The 19208-nt window shown below is 43.3% G+C and overlaps 1 protein-coding gene across 2 annotated transcripts in view; it reads left to right on the top strand.

Moving 5' to 3' along the window:
* znf609 (zinc finger protein 609) overlaps positions 1 to 19208 on the top strand; it is a 53890-nt gene that overhangs the window by 30482 nt on the left and 4200 nt on the right. For both annotated transcript variants that reach the window (XM_062963491.1, XM_008120716.3), the window contains 4 exons: positions 4243 to 4468; positions 14787 to 14874; positions 15728 to 18113; positions 18380 to 18746. In XM_062963491.1, the coding sequence (XP_062819561.1) occupies positions 4243 to 4468; positions 14787 to 14874; positions 15728 to 18113; positions 18380 to 18746 (3067 nt within the window). The remainder of the gene's footprint in view (positions 1 to 4242; positions 4469 to 14786; positions 14875 to 15727; positions 18114 to 18379; positions 18747 to 19208) is intronic.

Below are 19208 nucleotides of genomic sequence, written 5' to 3'. Positions count from 1 at the left end.
TCATGTACAGAAGTATTAAAATATTGAATATAAAGTTATATATTCAAGCAGTATGTGTAAGATGTAGATGAAACAATGAATATTGTGTTTGGACTTGAGTTTGGGCTACTCACGTTGTTTCATCCTTCTCTCTGTGTTCCTGTGTCCCGACAGCTGAGAAATGATGCAGCATTTGTTCCTCTGCAGAGTAAAATATGAAATCCCATAAAGCCGCCTCACTTATTAGATGGTTCTCAGCAAGCTGCTTATTATGCGCTGTGGCATAATGCAGATTACAAATGTGACCAAATTATAATTAGCGAAGCTGGAGTGGCAATTAGCATTCTTCTGCTGAGTGCTGATTACCTTTCAATGTAGAAAGCAGCTGAACAGTTTGCAGACTTGCAACTACCCGGACTCTGTCTCTAAACATGCCAAGAAGTGCCCCAACTCTGCCTCCAGGGTTATGTGGTGGTGAACCAGTTTCCATCTTCCAAGATGAATAGACTGTCCTTGGTTTCTTGCCAAATGTTCTGCTTCAGTGTGCGAGAAGGAGGGAACATCTGCTCGGGATTAGAGAACAGGGTTTTCTGGAGCAGCCGATTAGTTCCATTCTCTTTTCCCACAAGGAACAAGCAGAGGTATCCTGTGCGTTCTCTGGCAGTATGACCTTGGTGTTTTGCTGGCAGTACTAGGACCCATCTTAGAGTCTTTCAGTGAGAATCATTCCAGCAAATGCTGGCAAGTATTGATAGTTACATACGCTCTCAGGGCTGCCATTAGAGCTGTCACTAGAAATAAGGTCAAAAATGCCATGTGTCTTAGACTATTGTGAAGCTACTGTATTGACTTACCAAGGAAATTATCTGTTGGCTTTGGAGGAGAGGATTTGGCTGTCCCTCCTGAAGCTTTCTCTACAATGAGATACCAGGATTTTTGACAAGTGTGTTGTAATATTCAGCTAGTCTTTCAATGGTCCATTTCTTTTTTCTATTTGCATGCTAGTCTTGAATGAGGAAGCCAAAAAGAGATGCCTTCTATGGGTACACTCATAGAGGTCAAAGCCCCTGTGCAGCACAGTATGAGACAGTATTTCCCTTCTTGCACAAAGGACTTGGGAAGAAGGGGAATTTTACGTTTCCTAGGCATACACACTGCTATTGTCTGTACCAACCATTCCTGCCGAGGTGCTCAGCTGGGCTTTGAAAGGGCTCTCGCAAGATAAAAGACTCTGCCACACACATACACACACACAAACATGTACACTTTTGATTATTACACATCAAATCAGAAGCCAGAAAATCATTTAAAAATATCAATATTAAATTCTTCATAGACACATAAGTCATGCCTGATTCTTGGTATTATGGTTTAGAGCAAGGATAGGTAACTGATTCTGCAGATATTGTTGGATTCCAGATTCCAGCAAATTGTATACAGCATAGTTGGTGATGAACAATGGTGGAATAGGCATCCATAAATAATTTCTAGGGAGGTTAATATTGCCTACCCCTGAGAACATGTCATGCTTTCTGTCCTCCCCATTTCTGTATTCAAGCAAATCCTTGCTAATTTTAACATCCAAATTAAGGGTTAATATTCCACTCATGATTTGAAGATTGACACTAATCTTAGTTATCTATTTAGGAATTTCTCCTAATTGTACCAAACTGGTTTAATTGGCTACAGTCCTGTACGCTACAGTCTTACCTAGATGTGGGAGCCCCCGGTGGCGCAATGGGTTAAACCCTTGTGTCGGCAGGACTGCTGACTTGAAGGTTGGGTTGCTGACCTGAAGATTGCTGGTTCAAATCCGGGGAGAGTGCGGATGAGCTCCCTCTGTCAGCTCCAGCTCCCTATGCGGGAATATGAGAGAAGCCTCCCACAAGGATGATAAAACATCAAACATCCGAGCATCCTCTGGGTAACATACTTGCTAATTCTCTCACACCAGAAGCGACTCGCAGTTTCTCAAGTCGCTCCTGACATGGAAAAAAATCTAGATGTGAATAAAGTATATGGGGCAAATGGCGATATAAATAAACCCTATATGTATATAAATGTCTAGTCTTACTTCTCCTGGCATTCTTGTTTTCTGATGTGTAGGAATGCTTTTCCACAAGACAGCAGGCGGTTTGTATGAGAGAGCTGATATGATCAAGACCCAGGCTTACTGCCTTTGAGAGAACTAGGCCATAGGCTCAGCTACCTGCTTGGACAGATGGATCCAGCTCAGTCACTGCAGATTAAATTGGTAGCCAGTATTAAACATTTATCAGATTGGATTTGCTTTGTGCAGCTGTCCAGAGAAAGGATGTACACAGAAAGAGAAGGAACCAAATGCAGGCAAGCAGGCAAAAGACACTCTGGGTGTTTTGTTCTGCTATGTTAACATGACTGGAAGTGAAAATCCATCCCCAGAGCTCAGCATTGCCCATGTTCATGGGCACTGAATCTTGCCAAAGGGGAGGCAGCTGTTTCCCTCAGTTATTGCTTGTGTGATGGGGACGTTTAATGAGATTGTGTGCATTGGAGGGTAAACATGAGTGCTTTCCCCTCTTTCTTTTCCATCAGGGGTATTAGGTGATATAATGATTACACCCACTGTTTCTTAGTCAAACTTTGGACACGGCTGTACCTCAGAATTAAAAGGGGAAGGGGTTGATAAATTTGATTATAATGCTTCAGACCCTCTGTTTCTCTGATTGCTTTGGGAACTCTAAAGCTATGCCTCTGTTTTGCTAGGCAAGCAGCACTGGGTGCACAAGATTCAACTTGCTGTATGTCAACTGCCTTTAATTGCTTAATAAAAAGACACAGCTAGCAATGTGTGAGAGAGAGAGTGAGATGGGAGGGAAGAGAGTATAGCAGCGGAGTATAGCCTGGCAACTGTTCAAAAACCAGAATTAGTTTGAATGGGAGTGTGTGGCTATTGGCAGTCATGTTCCATAAATAACTCCTGATTTTATGGGCACAAATGCCCCTGGGGAGGAGGGTCTGAGGTATCTCCTGGCAAAGGGACTGTGAGATTTCTGCCTTTGGCTCATTTGAGACCAAGAAGGGCAAGCTATAATCTGTAACACACAGGCAAATTTCCTAGAGCGACAGCTTGAAGGTTTTATCCCTCTGGCTGGAATGTGTGTGCTTACCAAGAGATATGCAGGGCCATCAGTTTTATGCTGAGTGGCATGTGGTACAATTTTTGAATTAGCTGATGATTTGAGGGGCATCAGAAGCCAAATTGAAACCCTTCTTCCTGAGAAGGCTGCATTCTGTGTTTGCAGGCAGCATCATTACAGATCCTTTTCCAGCATATAACGTGGGGGTTTTATTTTCTATGGTGATTGCTTCAATTTGGAGAGCAAGATAATTTTCCTTTGAAAAAAAGACAAGCAGGCTGGATAATGCTCAGAATTTGTTTTTCCTTTATACAAGACACATATGTAGCTGGATATTAGCACTGATTTCTCCTGCTGTGTGGCTGCAATATGATCACTTGCTGACAGGCTTCAGGGCATAACTTGCACCTGCTACATAAGAGGATGTTTCCATATAATAAACATTTGCCAGAAGCCAGACTGGTTTGGCCCCAGTTCTCACTCAAGTCTTAATTCCTCTATCCAGATTGTAGCAAATTAGATTGTAGAAAGGGAGACCCTGCTCATCAGACTACTTTACACCACAAAAAGTCCCCATTCTGTACCAGTCATAACTGCTTTCAGTGGACAAATATATAATCTGTATGAACACTCGTCTGCAGATTTGAGTGGTACAGTATCTACCGCCATGAAACTTGCACCTTCATTTTTTCCCATTTGTAAAAAAAAAAAAACATTTCCAGGAATTAAGGCCTGATGAATTTATTAAGTTTTATGTGTAGAACTAGGAGGAGCATGTCTTGGAAAGAGGTTATTACTTCATTAGCCATTCCACCTATGAGTTAACTGTCTCCATCCATTCATCCATCCCTTTGTTTTTCTCCTGTTTTTCCTCACAGAAAAAGAGGTAGAGGGACAAAAAAGGATAGGACAGCCTTCCAGGGTCCCATGAACCAATGTAGCTCCCAACTCATGTATGTTCTGTACCCTGTTCTCAAGTTTGTTCTAAGATTTCCAGTGGAAATGCATTAGGTAAAATACTTATAAAGGAAAAGACAAGTCAGGTCACTTTAGTTGGTGGATTCAGTAAATGGAAGTGAGGCCAAATTCTCCCTTAATCATCCATATATATTTGTTGTAACCGGTTTATTATCTCTTTTTGCAGATGGAGTCTCCAGTGTCTACTCCTGCCGTGCTACCATTGCATCTTCTTGTCCCTGTTGTCAACAATGATATATCCTCACCATGCGAGCAGATAATGGTCCGCACTCGCTCTGTAGGGGTTAACACGTGTGATGTGGGCCTGGCTACGGAGCCAGAGTGTTTGGGCCCCTGTGAACCTGGCACCAGTGTCAATCTGGAGGGCATCGTGTGGCAGGAAACAGAAGACGGTAGGTGTCCTTCAGTCTGTTCATTGCTAGGTCAGTGTTGGCTTTAATGCAGTTCCCCCAGACCAATTTTGTGTAGCGTGGACAATAGTCAAAACGTGTGCCAGAGGACTCTGCCAAGTAGCATCCTACTCTAATCTTGGTCTTGTTGCTCTTTTTACTTTAGGAATGATCCAACTCAGGCTCTATTCTGCATGCAAATTGTAACATACTATTGTCCAGGTCTTGGCAAATTAAGATATTGTTTCAACTGGAGCAGTGATTCCCAAAGTGGGCGCTACCACCCCCTGGTGGGCGCGAAGCAATCCAGGGGGGCGGTGATGGCACCTATTAGGACACGGGGGCAGGGCCAGGGGAGGGGCAGGGCCACTTCCTAAGTGCTGGAGACAGGGCTGAGCACCTGAGGCACCTGTTAGGACACAGGGGGTGGCGCTAGAGGAGTGGGCTTGGCTTCTTCCCAAGAGCCCAAGACAAGACTGAGAATCTATACCTCTCCTGAGGTGCTTGTTGGGACACAGAGGGCGGAGCTAGGGAAGGGGGCAGGGGCTCCTTCCAAGAGCCCAAGACAGGGCTAAGCCTCTATACCTCTCCTTAGAAGCCTTTTAGGACTAAAGGGCGGGGCTAGGGGTGGGGATGGGGCCTCTTCCCAAGAATGTGAGAGAGGGCTGAGCCTCTGTATACCTCCCCTGGGGCGCTTGTTAGAACACGAGGGTGGGGTATAGAGTTTCAGCCCCGTCAGGTACTTGGGAAGAGGCACTGCCCCCTCCTCTAGCCCCACCCCCTGTGTCCTGGCAGGTGCTGCAGGACAGGGATAGCTCAGCCCGGCCTCAGAGCTCGTAACTCCGCCCATCCCAGTCCTGGCCGCCCATTTGTGGCCCATTTGTGGCATCTTGAACTAGGGGAGAGGCTCAGCCCTGCCCTCTTGAGCAGGAGCTATGCCCAGCCCTCTAAGCCACGCCCCCTTTCCAGGGGGCGCTGAGTAATATTTTTTCTGGAAAGGGGGTGGTAGGCCAAATAAGTTTGGGAACCACTGAACTAGAGCTTTGATAAATCCTTGCCAGCAGTTATAAGGCTGAGGCTGATCGAGTTACATGTTGTGGACATCAGATTCCCTATTCCTACTTATAGAGCTTTCTTGAAGTATTTCTAACTTCAGTAGCCACGGCCATTCATTGTGAACTAGCACTTATGAATTGAGCTTTATGGTCATTCTGGATCTTGACAATTCCCATTTTAGACCACTTTCCTTGATTTGCTATTTTGAACTTGTAAGTTTATATACAACATGTTTTTACTCTTTCTTTTGTGTATGTTATTCTCTGTTCAAGAGCAAAAGAAAGCATCTCTTGAGCCAAGGACCATTTTATCTGCTCAGAATTTAGTGCCTTGTTTGAAGTTTGCATTCTGTCTACTACCCAGCATTGCATTTTCTAAACTTCTTTTTCAAAACCATTGTTCAAATATAGGCTCTATAAAATTGGTTTTAGAGGTAGAGTATATGCTTTCCAGATGTGTAAGTGTGCTGTACTTTGGAAAAATGAATTCATTAAGAAAAATTTTGTGTTTCATTTCTATGCAAGCCACTACCACTGTTATCCTATCGCCTTCACTCTTGAAGAAGCAAGGTTGCCAGGCTACTTAGCCACCGTGGCTACTGGCTACCTAACAGACAGCTTCTCTAGTTATTGGCAGGTAGCCAGTTGGAACTGAGAAGGAGTCCATTATCTTGAATGAGACTGGTGCAAGGACAGTATATTCACCTGTTATAGATCCAGTGTGATGCAGTGTCAGGCAGAGTGGAGTTGACAGATTCTAAGAAGTTATAATTTGAGAATACAGTTAGACTGACAAACATTCTTCCTTCATTTGCTGGGTTTGCACATGGGTATTCTTAGTTATCTGTGTTGAATACCTCTGAATAACCAAAAAACAAAACAAGTTTTCTGATCACTGCTCAAGTTTTCTGATCACTGCTCTTTGTTCTGTTTCTTGTTTTGTCATGATCAAATACTACCACCTCTAATTTTTATTCACTTTTTCTTTAACATTCTTTTAATAACCACATAAACTTACGAAATTATATGAAGCACACAAAAAACAAGCCTTTTCTCATCCACCATAGATTTCAAGTGGGTTTATGTTTTTGAATATTGTGGCAACTTACAGTAATTCAGTCCTGAGTAACTGATCAGGAGAAAGTGTGCAACCCAGTAGCAAGATTACCTGTCTGTGTATCTAATTTTTATTTACTCAATTAGCTCAAGTTTTTTTCACTTTACCTTAAATGCATTATTTGGTCAGGACATCTTATTTGATGGCAAGAGGATATACGAAAACTCTTTTATCTTCATTTTTTATCAAGTACATGTTACAAAAGAAATTTGCTGTGTAGGGGATATGTTTAGGAGACTTGTTTGTACAGAACGTCACATGGTATGAGATATGTGTATGATTCCATCGTGTTCTGTGGTAATAGCAATAATGACGGCCATAATATATATCTCTCATCACAAACACATGTCCATTTTTCTTTTGCACATGTTTCAGAGAAGGCTACTTCGGGAGGCCGATGGGGGCATGACACTTGTCCTATGGCTGCTGGCTTCCATCCTTCTTGCTGTCTGGCTCTAATGGTTTTTTGCAGCCTGTCTTTCCATGTTAGTCTTTTTTAGAACAGCTATAATTTCAGATCTTGCCTAGAAGGTATTCTGTAGGATTCGCTACTTAGCTATTTTTAGCCCGCACTCATTCAGTGAATGTGTGCAGAGATCTTGCCTGCCGGGCTACACTGACTGCTGCATGGTCCCTGCTGTCAGAAGTAATACATCTTTCGCTTCAGAGGCTTTATATCCTTAGATCAGTTCTGAACATCACATCACCAACTGACTGTGTGCAGGTTCTGGTTGTTTACATAGCAAGAGCTTGGTTCCCTGGATTTTGCTTCCAACCCAGATTATAATGGCACTTGGATTCCAGGTTACTATTTACAGTTTTAGAGTTGAAGGATATTCTATTTATGCAATATTTGTTGTTAAGACAGAAAAGAATGTACTGGCTGCAACTGCTGTGATTTAGTTCCTTTGCTCCAGTTATTGCTAAAAGAAATTAAGGAAGATCTGTTGTTTTGTTAAAGGATCACTATTAGGGCTACACACACAACATACAAGCACACCAAAATAGTTCTCTTTGGTCTATGTAATTCTCTTACTCTCCAAACATTAACAATTGATATTACCACTTTCTGTACAGGCAAGAAGTCAACATAAAATGAACATTATTAACAAGGCAAGGAGTGGCCATTACAGTGTTTCCCAGGGACAGATAAAATCTTCTTGTTTCAGCAGCATTTACTAGTATAGACTGTGGTACCTAGTTTGCTAGTCTTGTAACAGTTCGCTAGCATGGCTGGTTTATGAAATGAGAGTGCAAGTTTTCTCCTGCTTCGCTCTAGGATTACCCATTAATTTGTTTTTCTGCAGCAACTAAGAATCTTTTCTGCTGGTCAGGCAATAAAAAGTAAAAGAAGCTGGGTTTCTCTTTTTCACAGTGCCACAAATGATAAATTCTAGTGGTTCTCTGCAATTATTTTGTGGAACTGTGTAGATGGTTGTAGTACTTCCCATAGTTACATGTTTATACAATTGGGGTATGAGTTATTTATCCAACTGAAAAGGAAGACTTTCTTCTACTAAAACCACAGTTTCTTCATTCATATATCATAAGCAGTTCTAACTTGACAAAAAGAATAACTTTGTGTGTGCCTGGGTGATTAGGGGAACAGCGTGCTCAAGGTTCAATGCTAGTCAGATGAACTGAACACAGTTACCTCTGCCCTGGATCACTGGCTATAGATCTCTTTGCCCTTCCTGGCTTGTTAGCAGTTTTTTCCCTGCCCTGCGACCTGAATTGAGAGCCGATGTTCTTCTTTAGCTATGGGGTCTGCCATGGCCTCACAGTAGGGCACAGAACAGGGAATGTTTCTTATTGAGACATGTGAGGAACCAGGTCATGACTCTTCCTATGTCCACATTTGTCCACCAACAGACTCCGAGGCTGTCAGCATATGTGAAGGTTACGGTGCTTAGCCTCCCCGCTGTATGCTCCACAGGCAGCTATTTCATGGCTGCTCGCTCTCCTTCTCTTCCCCCCTCTCTCTTGCTTAACCTTCTAGCTGCGGCTTATTCTGTCTGCGTGCCTTTCGCAGGAATGTGTTGTGTTAAATACTTCTAAGGACATTTTCAGGCATTTCAGACAGCTGTTGTAGCAGTTTCCCTAATTCTGTTAGGCGCAATTCTGCGCTGCCGGGATCATTAATGGCTCTAATTATCCTGGAATGCTGCACTCCACTTGCTGCCTTATGAGCTGCCAGGTTCCTATTTCCTCTTGCAGTGATTAATGCCACCTGGGCTGAAGTCAGTAATACGAAGAGGGCTCCCCAGACCTGCTCCCTCCTCAGGGGCAGCCAATTTCAGCCCAACTCCTACAACTGAGGGCTCCAGCCCCACCATCATTGCTCACCTGGGAAATATCTCAGCCAATAGCACTCATGCTCGCAGCTAAAAAGCCATTGTCTGACATGGAGATCCTCTTAGCAACAAGGATCACTGCATGGCAACCGCAGCTGCCGCACAAAGGAAACGTCAGGAGCCTATTCCTCCAAATCTCTTTCCCTTCCTTTTATCTTGAGGATGTGAAGCACTCTGGGTTGCGGTTTTCCTCTTTTTTTTGCGCTTTAAAGGTGTACCTTTTTCTTTGAAAGAGGACACACGGTTCTTTCAAGTATCTGGGTAGAAAAGAAATGGGAAAGGCGAGGCCACAGTGCTGGTTTGTGGTATATAAACCCTTTCAATTTTGTATAATTAAAATTCATCTGCAAGAACTTGAACTGCTTTTTATGAAATCACCCCACAAATTCTAGTTGATCACAAGCAGAAGGAATTAGGATATGGTTTTTTTGAATATGTGTATTCAAAGAGAAAGCGAGAAGCCTTTCTCAGGCTACTTTTTCCTTTTTCTTCCCAATGAAATCCAGGCTACATTTTTTTTAACAAAAACAAACATTTACTCCACTTCTGGAGTCAAGTAGCATGTATTTATGTTTTCATAACAAACATTTATAGCTATGATTGCTTTCCAAAATAAATCAAACTCAATAGATTGACACACAAGAAAAGGGAGTGATTTATGAGATAACAGACTTTATCACTAAGTAAGATTTTTTAATTGGTATGGTGAGGAACACTTTTTCCTTTGTATTACGAAAATTCCCATTGATCTTTTTTTTTGTTGTTGTTGACATAGTGGCATGGGGCACATTTTTAGTGATGTCATTAACACTTATCACCTTTGACATAGGTGCAGTCAGAAATGAAAAGTGAGTAGCATTATTTGGTTTATTTGCCCAGTAACAAAACCCAACTCCGTTTCAGGAAAACGTTCTCACAACACATTACTTCTAAAGAGACACATTACTGAGTTTATTTGTATTTGTTATATAGAAGCAATACCACCTGGAGATCTGTGACTTATTCAGCTCTGAACTGGGAAGCTGTATGAAGGCTTCCTTGACCAGTCCTGCACTGTTAAGCTCGCTGCCGAATTTCTTTGTCCCTGGAGAAATAAGGATTGTAATCCTAGTTTGATTTAGAAAGTACATTTAAGAAACAGAGTTACCGCCTGGATGTGATGGGTTTGCAATATTGAAAGGTCTCTCCTCCTTCAGTATTATAGTAATTCTGAGTGCCTTAATCATAGCTGGCTCTGGATTGCTTTGCGTTTTGCTAAACATGGCTTCTTTCCCATTCTCGCCTTCTCCCCCTCCCTTCCCCACAGGGAAGCTCTGCAGAGACACATAATGGATTAAAAGGCCGCCTTGCAAATCATCTTGCATTTCACGAAATAATTCTGCATTTATTTGCGGGTGTGTGTGTGTGCATGTGTGATTGATTGGGGTAGGTTAAATCTAGGACACAGCGTGTCAGGCAGGAGTTACAATTAGTCTTGTGCTTTGTTTGGTTGCCAGAGCAGCAGGCAAAGGGAGGGGGCAGTCCAACCGCCGCTGAGGTCTCTGCTTTACAGAGCTCTTCATCTTTCTCCTGTGATCATGGCAGCGGGCAGGCTGCCAGAACGTCCTTCCTAATCTGACCTGCCAGCTCGGAGATGGAAGCAGCTGCTGGCGCCTTGCCACGCAATTAACTTGTAAGGCTCTGCAGGAAAGCAGTGTGAAGCTTGAGCACATAAAGCCTTTAAAAGCAGCCTTGCCTTGAAAGCGGGTGCCTTCTCGGAAGATGGTGACACCTGCAGGAGGAGAAATCTGGGCGCAGTGAGAAAGACGGATGCTGTGGGGAGTGGAAAATCCATGTTGGTATCTGGGGAGCATTCTCCATCTACACAAAGCCTCTGTCTTTCAGTAAAGGGGAAGAATCAGTTCATTCCCTGCCGGAACTGTTCTCAGATCAGAGACAGCTATAATCTCCTGCTGGCCTGGGATATGAATTTCAGCCCCCCACCCCACCCCCTACATTTCTTCCACAATATGGACTGAGATTCTGCACTATATAAAATCGGAATTTTCATATCTTTTAGTATCCTATGTTTACAAGGGCCCTGATGTATCTCTGACACTTACAATTGCCTAGTAACCAGGTGATACCTTTTAAGTCTTGCTGCAGCATTGAAAAAATGAAAAGATCCAAACTGTACCTGGAATATGGGATAATTTCACCTTCTTCTAGATAGTTCAGACTAAAAACAAATTTGCAGTAACTATGGATCCCTTGTACATATGATAGTGTCCAGCATTTTACTTGGCCAAAGTGATTTCCTCATAAAGGAGTGCTTTTGCACTGGGGTGAGGGACTAGCATTCCTTGTAGAGGTTGAACTCCATTGCCTGTTTTTCTTGACCATTCGCTGTGCAATCTCTGCTGATAGTGGTTGAAGGTCAGCAACATGTGCAGGGCCACCAATTCTCCCACATTTATTTAAAACTGCACATTAAAAGAAGTTTGAATGTGTTACACTTGATATTTTTAAGGTCACCTCCCTAATGCTTGCAGTAAGAGACAAAGAAAAATCTAAACATTTTCATGGCAGGCAAAACATAACTCTTCTGCATCTATTTTCAAAGAAAGACATGCTTACCTATCTTGAGTTTAGTTGAGCTTGCTTTGGATTTGTCTCTTTTTTTCTAGCTATTATGAAGCGAGCCCATGAATGTCTTAGGGGTTTCTTCAGCAAGGAATACTCAAGAAACAGTTTGCTATTTGTTTCCTCTGTGCTGCTTCTATATTGCTGTTTTCTAACTACTAAGGCACATTTCCCTCCTATCAGTTGGGATTTTCATTTCTTGCAGTTTCCTTTTAAGATACTTTGTCCTTCAGGCTTCAAAGTGTTGGTGGTTGCTTTGTCCAAGAAGCAGAGAATGTCCGCATTACAATTTGACTTAGTTAAATTTAAGTACATAGAATATTTGTGTATCTGTGGATGTGAAGGGGGTCAGTGTGTTGTAGTGGTTTTATTGATAGACTAGGACTCTATGCAGAAACCTTCTAGATCATCTTGTGCAAGTCACACACCCTCGACCTCAGAGGAAGGTGACCCCTTCTGAACAAATCTTGCTTAGAAAACTCCATAATAGGTTTGTTTTAGGGTCAGAAGTCAGAAACTATTTGAAGATACACAACAAACACAAACTTTACGTACTGCCATTCTGAACTATTTTGAATGTTCTTCCCATAACTCTAAACCTAAATATAAATGTACGTTAACTGTGTGCGTGGATGTAATAATTGGAAGGTAGCATCTGTAGAACATGCCCTTTTGTTTTCTAATTTCTGTGCCAGCACTAATGTTGAACTTCACTATTTTACTAGTGACTTTATCTTGATTTGCTCAGTCCTATACTGACTTTAGATGTAAGATAAAAATGTAGCAGTATCATTAGTTATGTTCAAATTTGTCAGTGGCAACAAGGATAAGAACACAATTATCTGATACTGCAAGCCTGATGTGAAGTTAGAATACTTGGGGTTTTTTGTGCATACCTGCATATACAAGCAGTTATGGCTGTAAATATCTTTAGAGGGATTGAATTTCTGGTCTAGTACATCTTATTATTTATCTTGATATATTTGCACATACACACATACATACTTCGGTACAATTATGTCTCAGGTTGTCATGTGTGAATTTCATCTTTCTCATAAAATTGCTCAATTTAGTGGGCCTAAGCAGATACATGTAAATTAGCTTATTCTGGCTACTGCATCACTATAATTGGGAGGAAATGCCCATTTGAGTTCACTCTGCTAATAGCATGGAATTATTTAGCATAATTGTTTTCTGATGGAGCTTGTGAAAGCCAGGCTGTTCATAAACTACAACAATGCAGTCCAAATTCTAGGTTCACATTTAAATTATGCACATCACTACACTTATGCAAATATGTTTATTTCATAACATTTTCCTAAATTTTGTTCCAAACCTAATATTTGATTAAGGTTCAGTTACTTGTGGAACTATCTCGCAATGGAACAGAGCCATCAATGAGGGACAAGTTGGTCCTGTTGGGCAGAGAAGCTTCACTTTTAATGTCCTGTAAAAGTCTGCCTGTGTGCTTTGAAAAATCTTCAGTAACCATGAGGGCTAGAAAAGTGTATACAACTGCTTTTAAAACTGAAGATCTCAGCATACAGATGTGCTGTGTGCAACGCCTAAACAATAAAAGGCTCTGATTGATATCTGTTAGTTACATGAAACCTTCCTAGGTGCTGCAGCTTATGTAATGTTTTACTATGGGAGCCAAACTGGATCTGATTCATAAATGGTACTCAGTATTCCTGGCACTGAGAGTATAAAGGGGTGCCAAGTATGTTACTACTATGTCTGTACCTCTGCCAAAAGTAAATGGGAAGCTACTTGTGGCAGCAGATCAGACTACTTTCTCATTTTTATTGTGGTTCTGTGCCTTCGGTTGATTTCTGACTTATGGCGACCCTAAGGCAAACCTATCATGGAGGTTACTTGGCAAAATGTATCCAGTATCTTCCTTTGAGGTGGAGAGAATGTTTACTTGCCCAGGATCACCATGTGGATTTCCATGGCTGAGTGGACTACACCACATTTGCCTTAGAATATTAGAATAAGAATACCTTGAATTTTATTTTCCATAGCTGGAGAGTTCAAATATTTGCTTCTCCGGAGACTCCTGAGTATAGTCTATAAACGGAATCCACTATCATGAATGAGCTCTAAAAATGTTCAACCTCTGCTCTAGATATTCTCTCCCATTGGATTTAGAAGACTTAATCTGACTTTTTGATATCATTAGCCAAAGTATTTGTCAATTTTTTTTTTCGTGTCAGGAGCAACTTGAGTCGCTTCTGGAGTGAGAGAATTGGCCGTCTGCAAGGACGTTGCCCAGGGGACGCCCGGATTTTTTTTTTTTTGATGTTTTTACCATCCTTGTGGGAGGCTTCTCTCATGTCCCCGCATGGAGCTGGAGCTGATAGAGGGAGCTCAACCGCACTCTCCCCAGGTGGGATTCGAACCTGGCAGCTTTCAGGTCAGCAACCCAACCTTCAAGTCACTTAGCCCACTACGCCATCTGGGGGCTCCGATTTGTCAAATGACAGCTTCATAAGTCAGATGACAGTTTGGCCCTTGAATCCAGTTGTTGGTGAAATAACCATAAGTCATAACTCAAATTGCCAAAATGGAAATTGAGAGCATTTTGTTTAACATATTGCCAACAGAACGACACCTGTTTACCAGAAATAGAGCTTCTTTTTGACACAGGATTTGGGCCAGCTTGACTGTTTGACAGAAACATACACAGGGAAGGATTAGGAAGGTGAGATCCTCTCTCAGATTTGGACAAGTTCTAAGAGGAACTTGCTTGCTGTGTGTATGAATCCCACTCCTTAAGAATATTTGCCTTTTCTGATAATATAGCTTATATGCAACATTGAAAATTATAGTGGTATATTCAGCAAACATGCTGTTATATTTGGTTTCCAAGGATGCTGCTAAGCCTTCATTCTTTCACTGCCATTTAAAAAAAATGTGACCCTGATGGCTGTACTGAATCTGAAGCTTGTTATGTAGTTAGTGGAGTTGCGATTTTCAGTTCCTTAATGGCCAAAGATACAGAGCTTCAAGCAAAAACTATCTGAATCTCCGCTTGAGTAAATCTACTTGTTGTCACCTAATAAGCAAGCTATTTCTTTCTTATGATTAAGACAATTGTGAAGTGAGGATAAGGCCATTTAGACTGTCCTAGAAAAGCAAAGCGTTCACATTTCTCTCTCTTGGTCCCGCAGGTATGCTGGTGGTGAATGTCACCTGGAGGAATAAGACTTATGTGGGGACACTTCTAGACTGCACACAGCATGACTGGGCACCGCCAAGGTAAAACACGGCAGAGAGGTATCCTGCAGTACACTTAGTAGCATGCCACATGAGGTTTTGTTGGAGCACAGTGGCAATCACATGGCTTTCAGATGTTGTTTGATAGCAACCCCCAGCATCTGTGCAGACAAGGCTTATGGGAATTGTGGTTTAACAGTTTTATAGTGCCAGGGTGCTGCCCACCCCGGCGCTATAAAACAGACAATAGAGGCTGCTGACTTTTGTGTTCTCTTTCCTGCATGTCAGACACAGTCAGCCCTCTGTATCTATAGATTTTATACCTATGGATTCAAGCATCCATTGCTCAAAAATATGTTTTTCCAAAAATCCAAAAGTCAAATCTTGATCTTGCTATTTTATATAAAGGACATCATTTTACTACACCATTGTATATAATGGGATTTGAGTATCTATGGGTTTTGGTCGCATGAGCCAAACTCCAGTGTATGGCAAAGCCCCACTGTATTTTGCTCCGATGGGGGAAGAGAATTCAAGCAGGTGCTTTCTTAAGCAGGAAAATGGATCTGATTTACATCTGAAGTTGTCTGTGAACAATGTTGCTTCCCAATCTGTCTAGAAGCCTTAATTCTAACTAGGTTCCCCAGTCATTTTAAGGACTATGAACGTCTTTCTATTCCAAATTTAGAAAACCTCAACCATGTCTCTGTCAGCTTGCCAGCTTGAGCAGGCCTGACTGGTGCCATCTAAAGTAGCCTTTGGCAAATTCAGGAGATTTGTATCAGCGGCTCTAGGATTCTTTCAGCCACTCTGTGCCATCATTAGGGAGAGGGCTAATTGCAGAGAAGGGATGGCATGATTTTTGTCTTTTAAGTCCTCCTTTGTTACTTCTTAGGTTCTGTGATTCTCCCACCAGTGATCTGGAGATGCGAAATGGTCGAGGAAGAGGCAAGCGTATGCGGCCCAACAGCAACCCCCCCATGAATGAAAGCACAGCAACCTCGGAGAGCAAAGGAACCAGCAACAGTAGCAAGACAAGAGCAGGAGCCAACAGCAAGGGACGCCGAGGCAGCCAGAACTCTTCAGAGCACCGCCTTCCACCCAGTGGCACTTCAGAGGATGTTAAGGCCAGCCCTTCATCAGTGAGCAAGCGGAAAAGCAAGCCCCTCTCTGACATGGAAGTGAATTCTAGCTCTGAAGACTCTAAGGGAAGCAAGCGTGTCCGCACCAACTCCATGGGTTCAGCTGCTGCACCCTTGGTGGCTGCAGCTGCGGCAGCGGCAGTAGCTACAACGACAGTTAAGGTGGAACCTGCCATTCTAGATAGAAACTGTCCCTCTCCCATACTCATTGATTGCCCCCACCCCAACTGTAGCAAAAAATATAAGCACATTAATGGACTCAAGTATCACCAGGCTCATGCACACACGGATGATGACAGCAAGCCTGAGGCTGATGGAGATAGTGAATATGGTGAGGACTCCTCTCTTGCAGCTGATCTAGGCAGCTGCAATGGTGCTTCTGGGAGCCAGAAGGGTTCTTTATCTCCAGCTCGATCAACTACTCCCAAAGTGCGGCTGATAGAGCCACACAGTCCCTCACCATCGGGCAAGTTCAACCCCAAAACTTGCAAGAAGAAGCTGAGTGGTGAGGGGGACCCTGACTCTGGTGCTCTGTCGAATGATGGCTCTGAGGATGGTCCTTTGATAGCTGACGAGACAAGCAATGATGGCTTTGACTCAGTGGAGAAGAGGAGTAGTGACAAAGAGAAATCCAAAAAGCCTATCAGCATGAAACCTGAGAAGATATCTTCAAAGAGCATTAAGTCGGCTCGACCCATTGCCCCAGCTATCCCACCTCAAATCTATACCTTTCAGACAGCCACATTCACTGCTACCAGCCCTGTCTCCTCCACCGGTCTCACCACCACGGTTGTTCAGGCCATGCCCAACAGCCCCCAGTTGAAGCCTATCCAGCCCAAGCCGACTGTGATGGGAGAACCTTTCACAGTCAGCCCAACCCTTACTCCTGTCAAAGACAAGAAGAAGAAGGACAAGAAGAAGAAAGAATCTAAGGATATGGAGAACCCTTTGACTCCTGGGAAAGTTTGTCGAGCCGAGGAAGGCAAAAGCCCCTTCCGAGGAGATCCCAGTGACCTTGGGGCTAAAGGGGAGAGTCTTTTGAATGGTTCTTCTGACCCCCACCAGAGCCGTCTGGCCAGCATCAAAGCAGAGGCAGATAAAATATACAGTTTTACTGATAATGCCCCAAGCCCGTCCATTGGAGGTGCCAGCCGACTAGACAATGCAGCACCTACACAGCCCTTGACCCCGCTTCATGTTGTCACACAAAATGGTGCAGAAGCTAGTTCTGTAAAAACAAACAGCCCTGCCTATTCTGACATCTCAGATGCAGGGGAGGATGGAGAGGGTAAGGTAGATAGCATGAAAGCAAAAGATCCCGAGCAGCTGGCTAAGGAGGGGGCCAAAAAAGCCCTCTTTCCCTCTCAGCCTCAAAACAAAGAGTCCCCTTATTATCAAGGTTTTGAGGCATACTACTCACCAGGCTATGCCCAGTCAAGTCCAGGCCCCATAAATCCCAGCAGCCAAAGCACCATTGATAGTCAGGCCCTGAAACTGAAAAAAGATGAGGAGCCACCAAGCCCAGAGGTGAAGGTAAAGAACGAGGTTTGTGAGGAGAAGAAGGCAGAGCTTGGGCCTTCTAGCCAGCAGCCTTCTGTCATCCAACAGAGATCCAATATGTACATGCAGTCTCTTTACTATAACCAGTATGCCTACGTGCCTCCTTACGGGTATAGTGAGCAAGGGTATCATGCCCACCTGCTCAGCACTAACCCAACCTACCGGCAACAGTATGAAGACCAACAAAAGCAGCGCCAGACCCTGGAGCAGCAGCAGCAGCAGCAGCAGCAGCAGCGTGGGATGGATAAGAAAGTGGAGCTGGGGCTGAAGGAGCGGGAAGCAGCCCTCAAGGAGGAATGGAAGCAGAAGTCCTCTCTCCCTCCCACTCTGACTAAAGCCCCCAGTCTGACTGATCTGGTCAAATCTGGACTTGGCAAAGCCAAGGATCAGGCGGGTGAGGTGGCCAAGTCTGTTATTATTCCTAAATTGGAGGATTCTTCAAAGCTCCAAGCACAGGCTACAGAAGGTCTCAAAGGAAAGCTAAGTGAAAGCCACCTTGGCAAAGAAACGCCAGAATCAAAGGCTGGTTTGGACTGTGGCCGGCAGGCAGAAGTGGACCCAGTACTTTGGTATAGACAGGTAAATGGGGAAAGCAAAAGGGCTCAAGTGTGTGTGTGTCTGTGTGTGTGTGTGTGTGGAGTTTAGAAATCGGGCAGTTTGTGCAATGAAGCCATAATGGATGTTGTCTGTGTGTTGTTGAATTTTTCTTTCCTTGAATTACACCCACCAAGGACCTTTTTAAAATATAATCAGAACTACTTTTCCCAGGTCTCCCCAAAATGTCAAGAATTTTTGCTTGTGCATTTTTTAAACAGCCACCTTGTCTATATATATCTTGCTTGCAGGAGGCCGAGCCCCGAATGTGGACCTATGTTTATCCTGCTAAATATTCTGACATCAAAACAGAAGATGAGCGGTGGAAGGAGGAGCGGGATCGGAAGTTAAAGGAGGAAAGGAGCCGTAGCAAAGATTCTCTTGTGAAGGAAGATGGGAAGGAGAGTACAAGTTCTGACTGCAAAGTGCCCTCCAGCGAAGAGTCCCGTTTGGTGGGGAAGGAGCCCAGGCCAAGCACTCATGTGCCCGTCTCTTCACCCCTCACCCAGCATCAGTCCTACATCCCTTACATGCACGGCTACTCCTACAGCCAGTCCTATGACCCCAACCACCCCAGTTACCGTGGCATGCCCACAGTCATGATGCAGAACTACCCAGGTATGGGGGCTTGGAGTACATTCTGAGTATAAAGGGCTGCAGCCTTGATTTCTTCTTAGGGGAAGGTGGTTGTTTTTGTTTTGTTTTACTTTTTTCTTGGAGCAACATGGAAATTGCGATTATTGTAGCTGGAATCCTAGATAGACTTCTCAAGTTGAGTGTAGTGACTATTCAGCAACATCAAGATGGAGGAAGTTGAGATCCCCTTTATAGCACATATATAAGTGTTTGGATTTCAGCCCAGAAAAGTTACAGCTCCCAGAAGCATGGCCAGGAGTCTGGAATTACTCCAAAAAATTAACTAGCTGTTTTATCTGGGAATTGGTAGTCCAAAGAAGTAACTTTCCCAAACTCTGAATTTAGGTAGTGCTAAAATAGGAAATGTTCCCTAAACATTGGCAATTCTACCCAGAGTCCTTTGGGTTTCTGAGCTTTTAGCAGATCTATTAAACAACAAACAAT

This window comes from Anolis carolinensis, unplaced genomic scaffold (genome assembly GCF_035594765.1).
Source record: "Anolis carolinensis isolate JA03-04 unplaced genomic scaffold, rAnoCar3.1.pri scaffold_11, whole genome shotgun sequence".
Classification (NCBI taxonomy): domain Eukaryota; kingdom Metazoa; phylum Chordata; class Lepidosauria; order Squamata; family Dactyloidae; genus Anolis; species Anolis carolinensis.
Note: the sequence above shows the minus strand (reverse complement) of the source record. Positions and strands in the feature narration are given on the sequence as shown.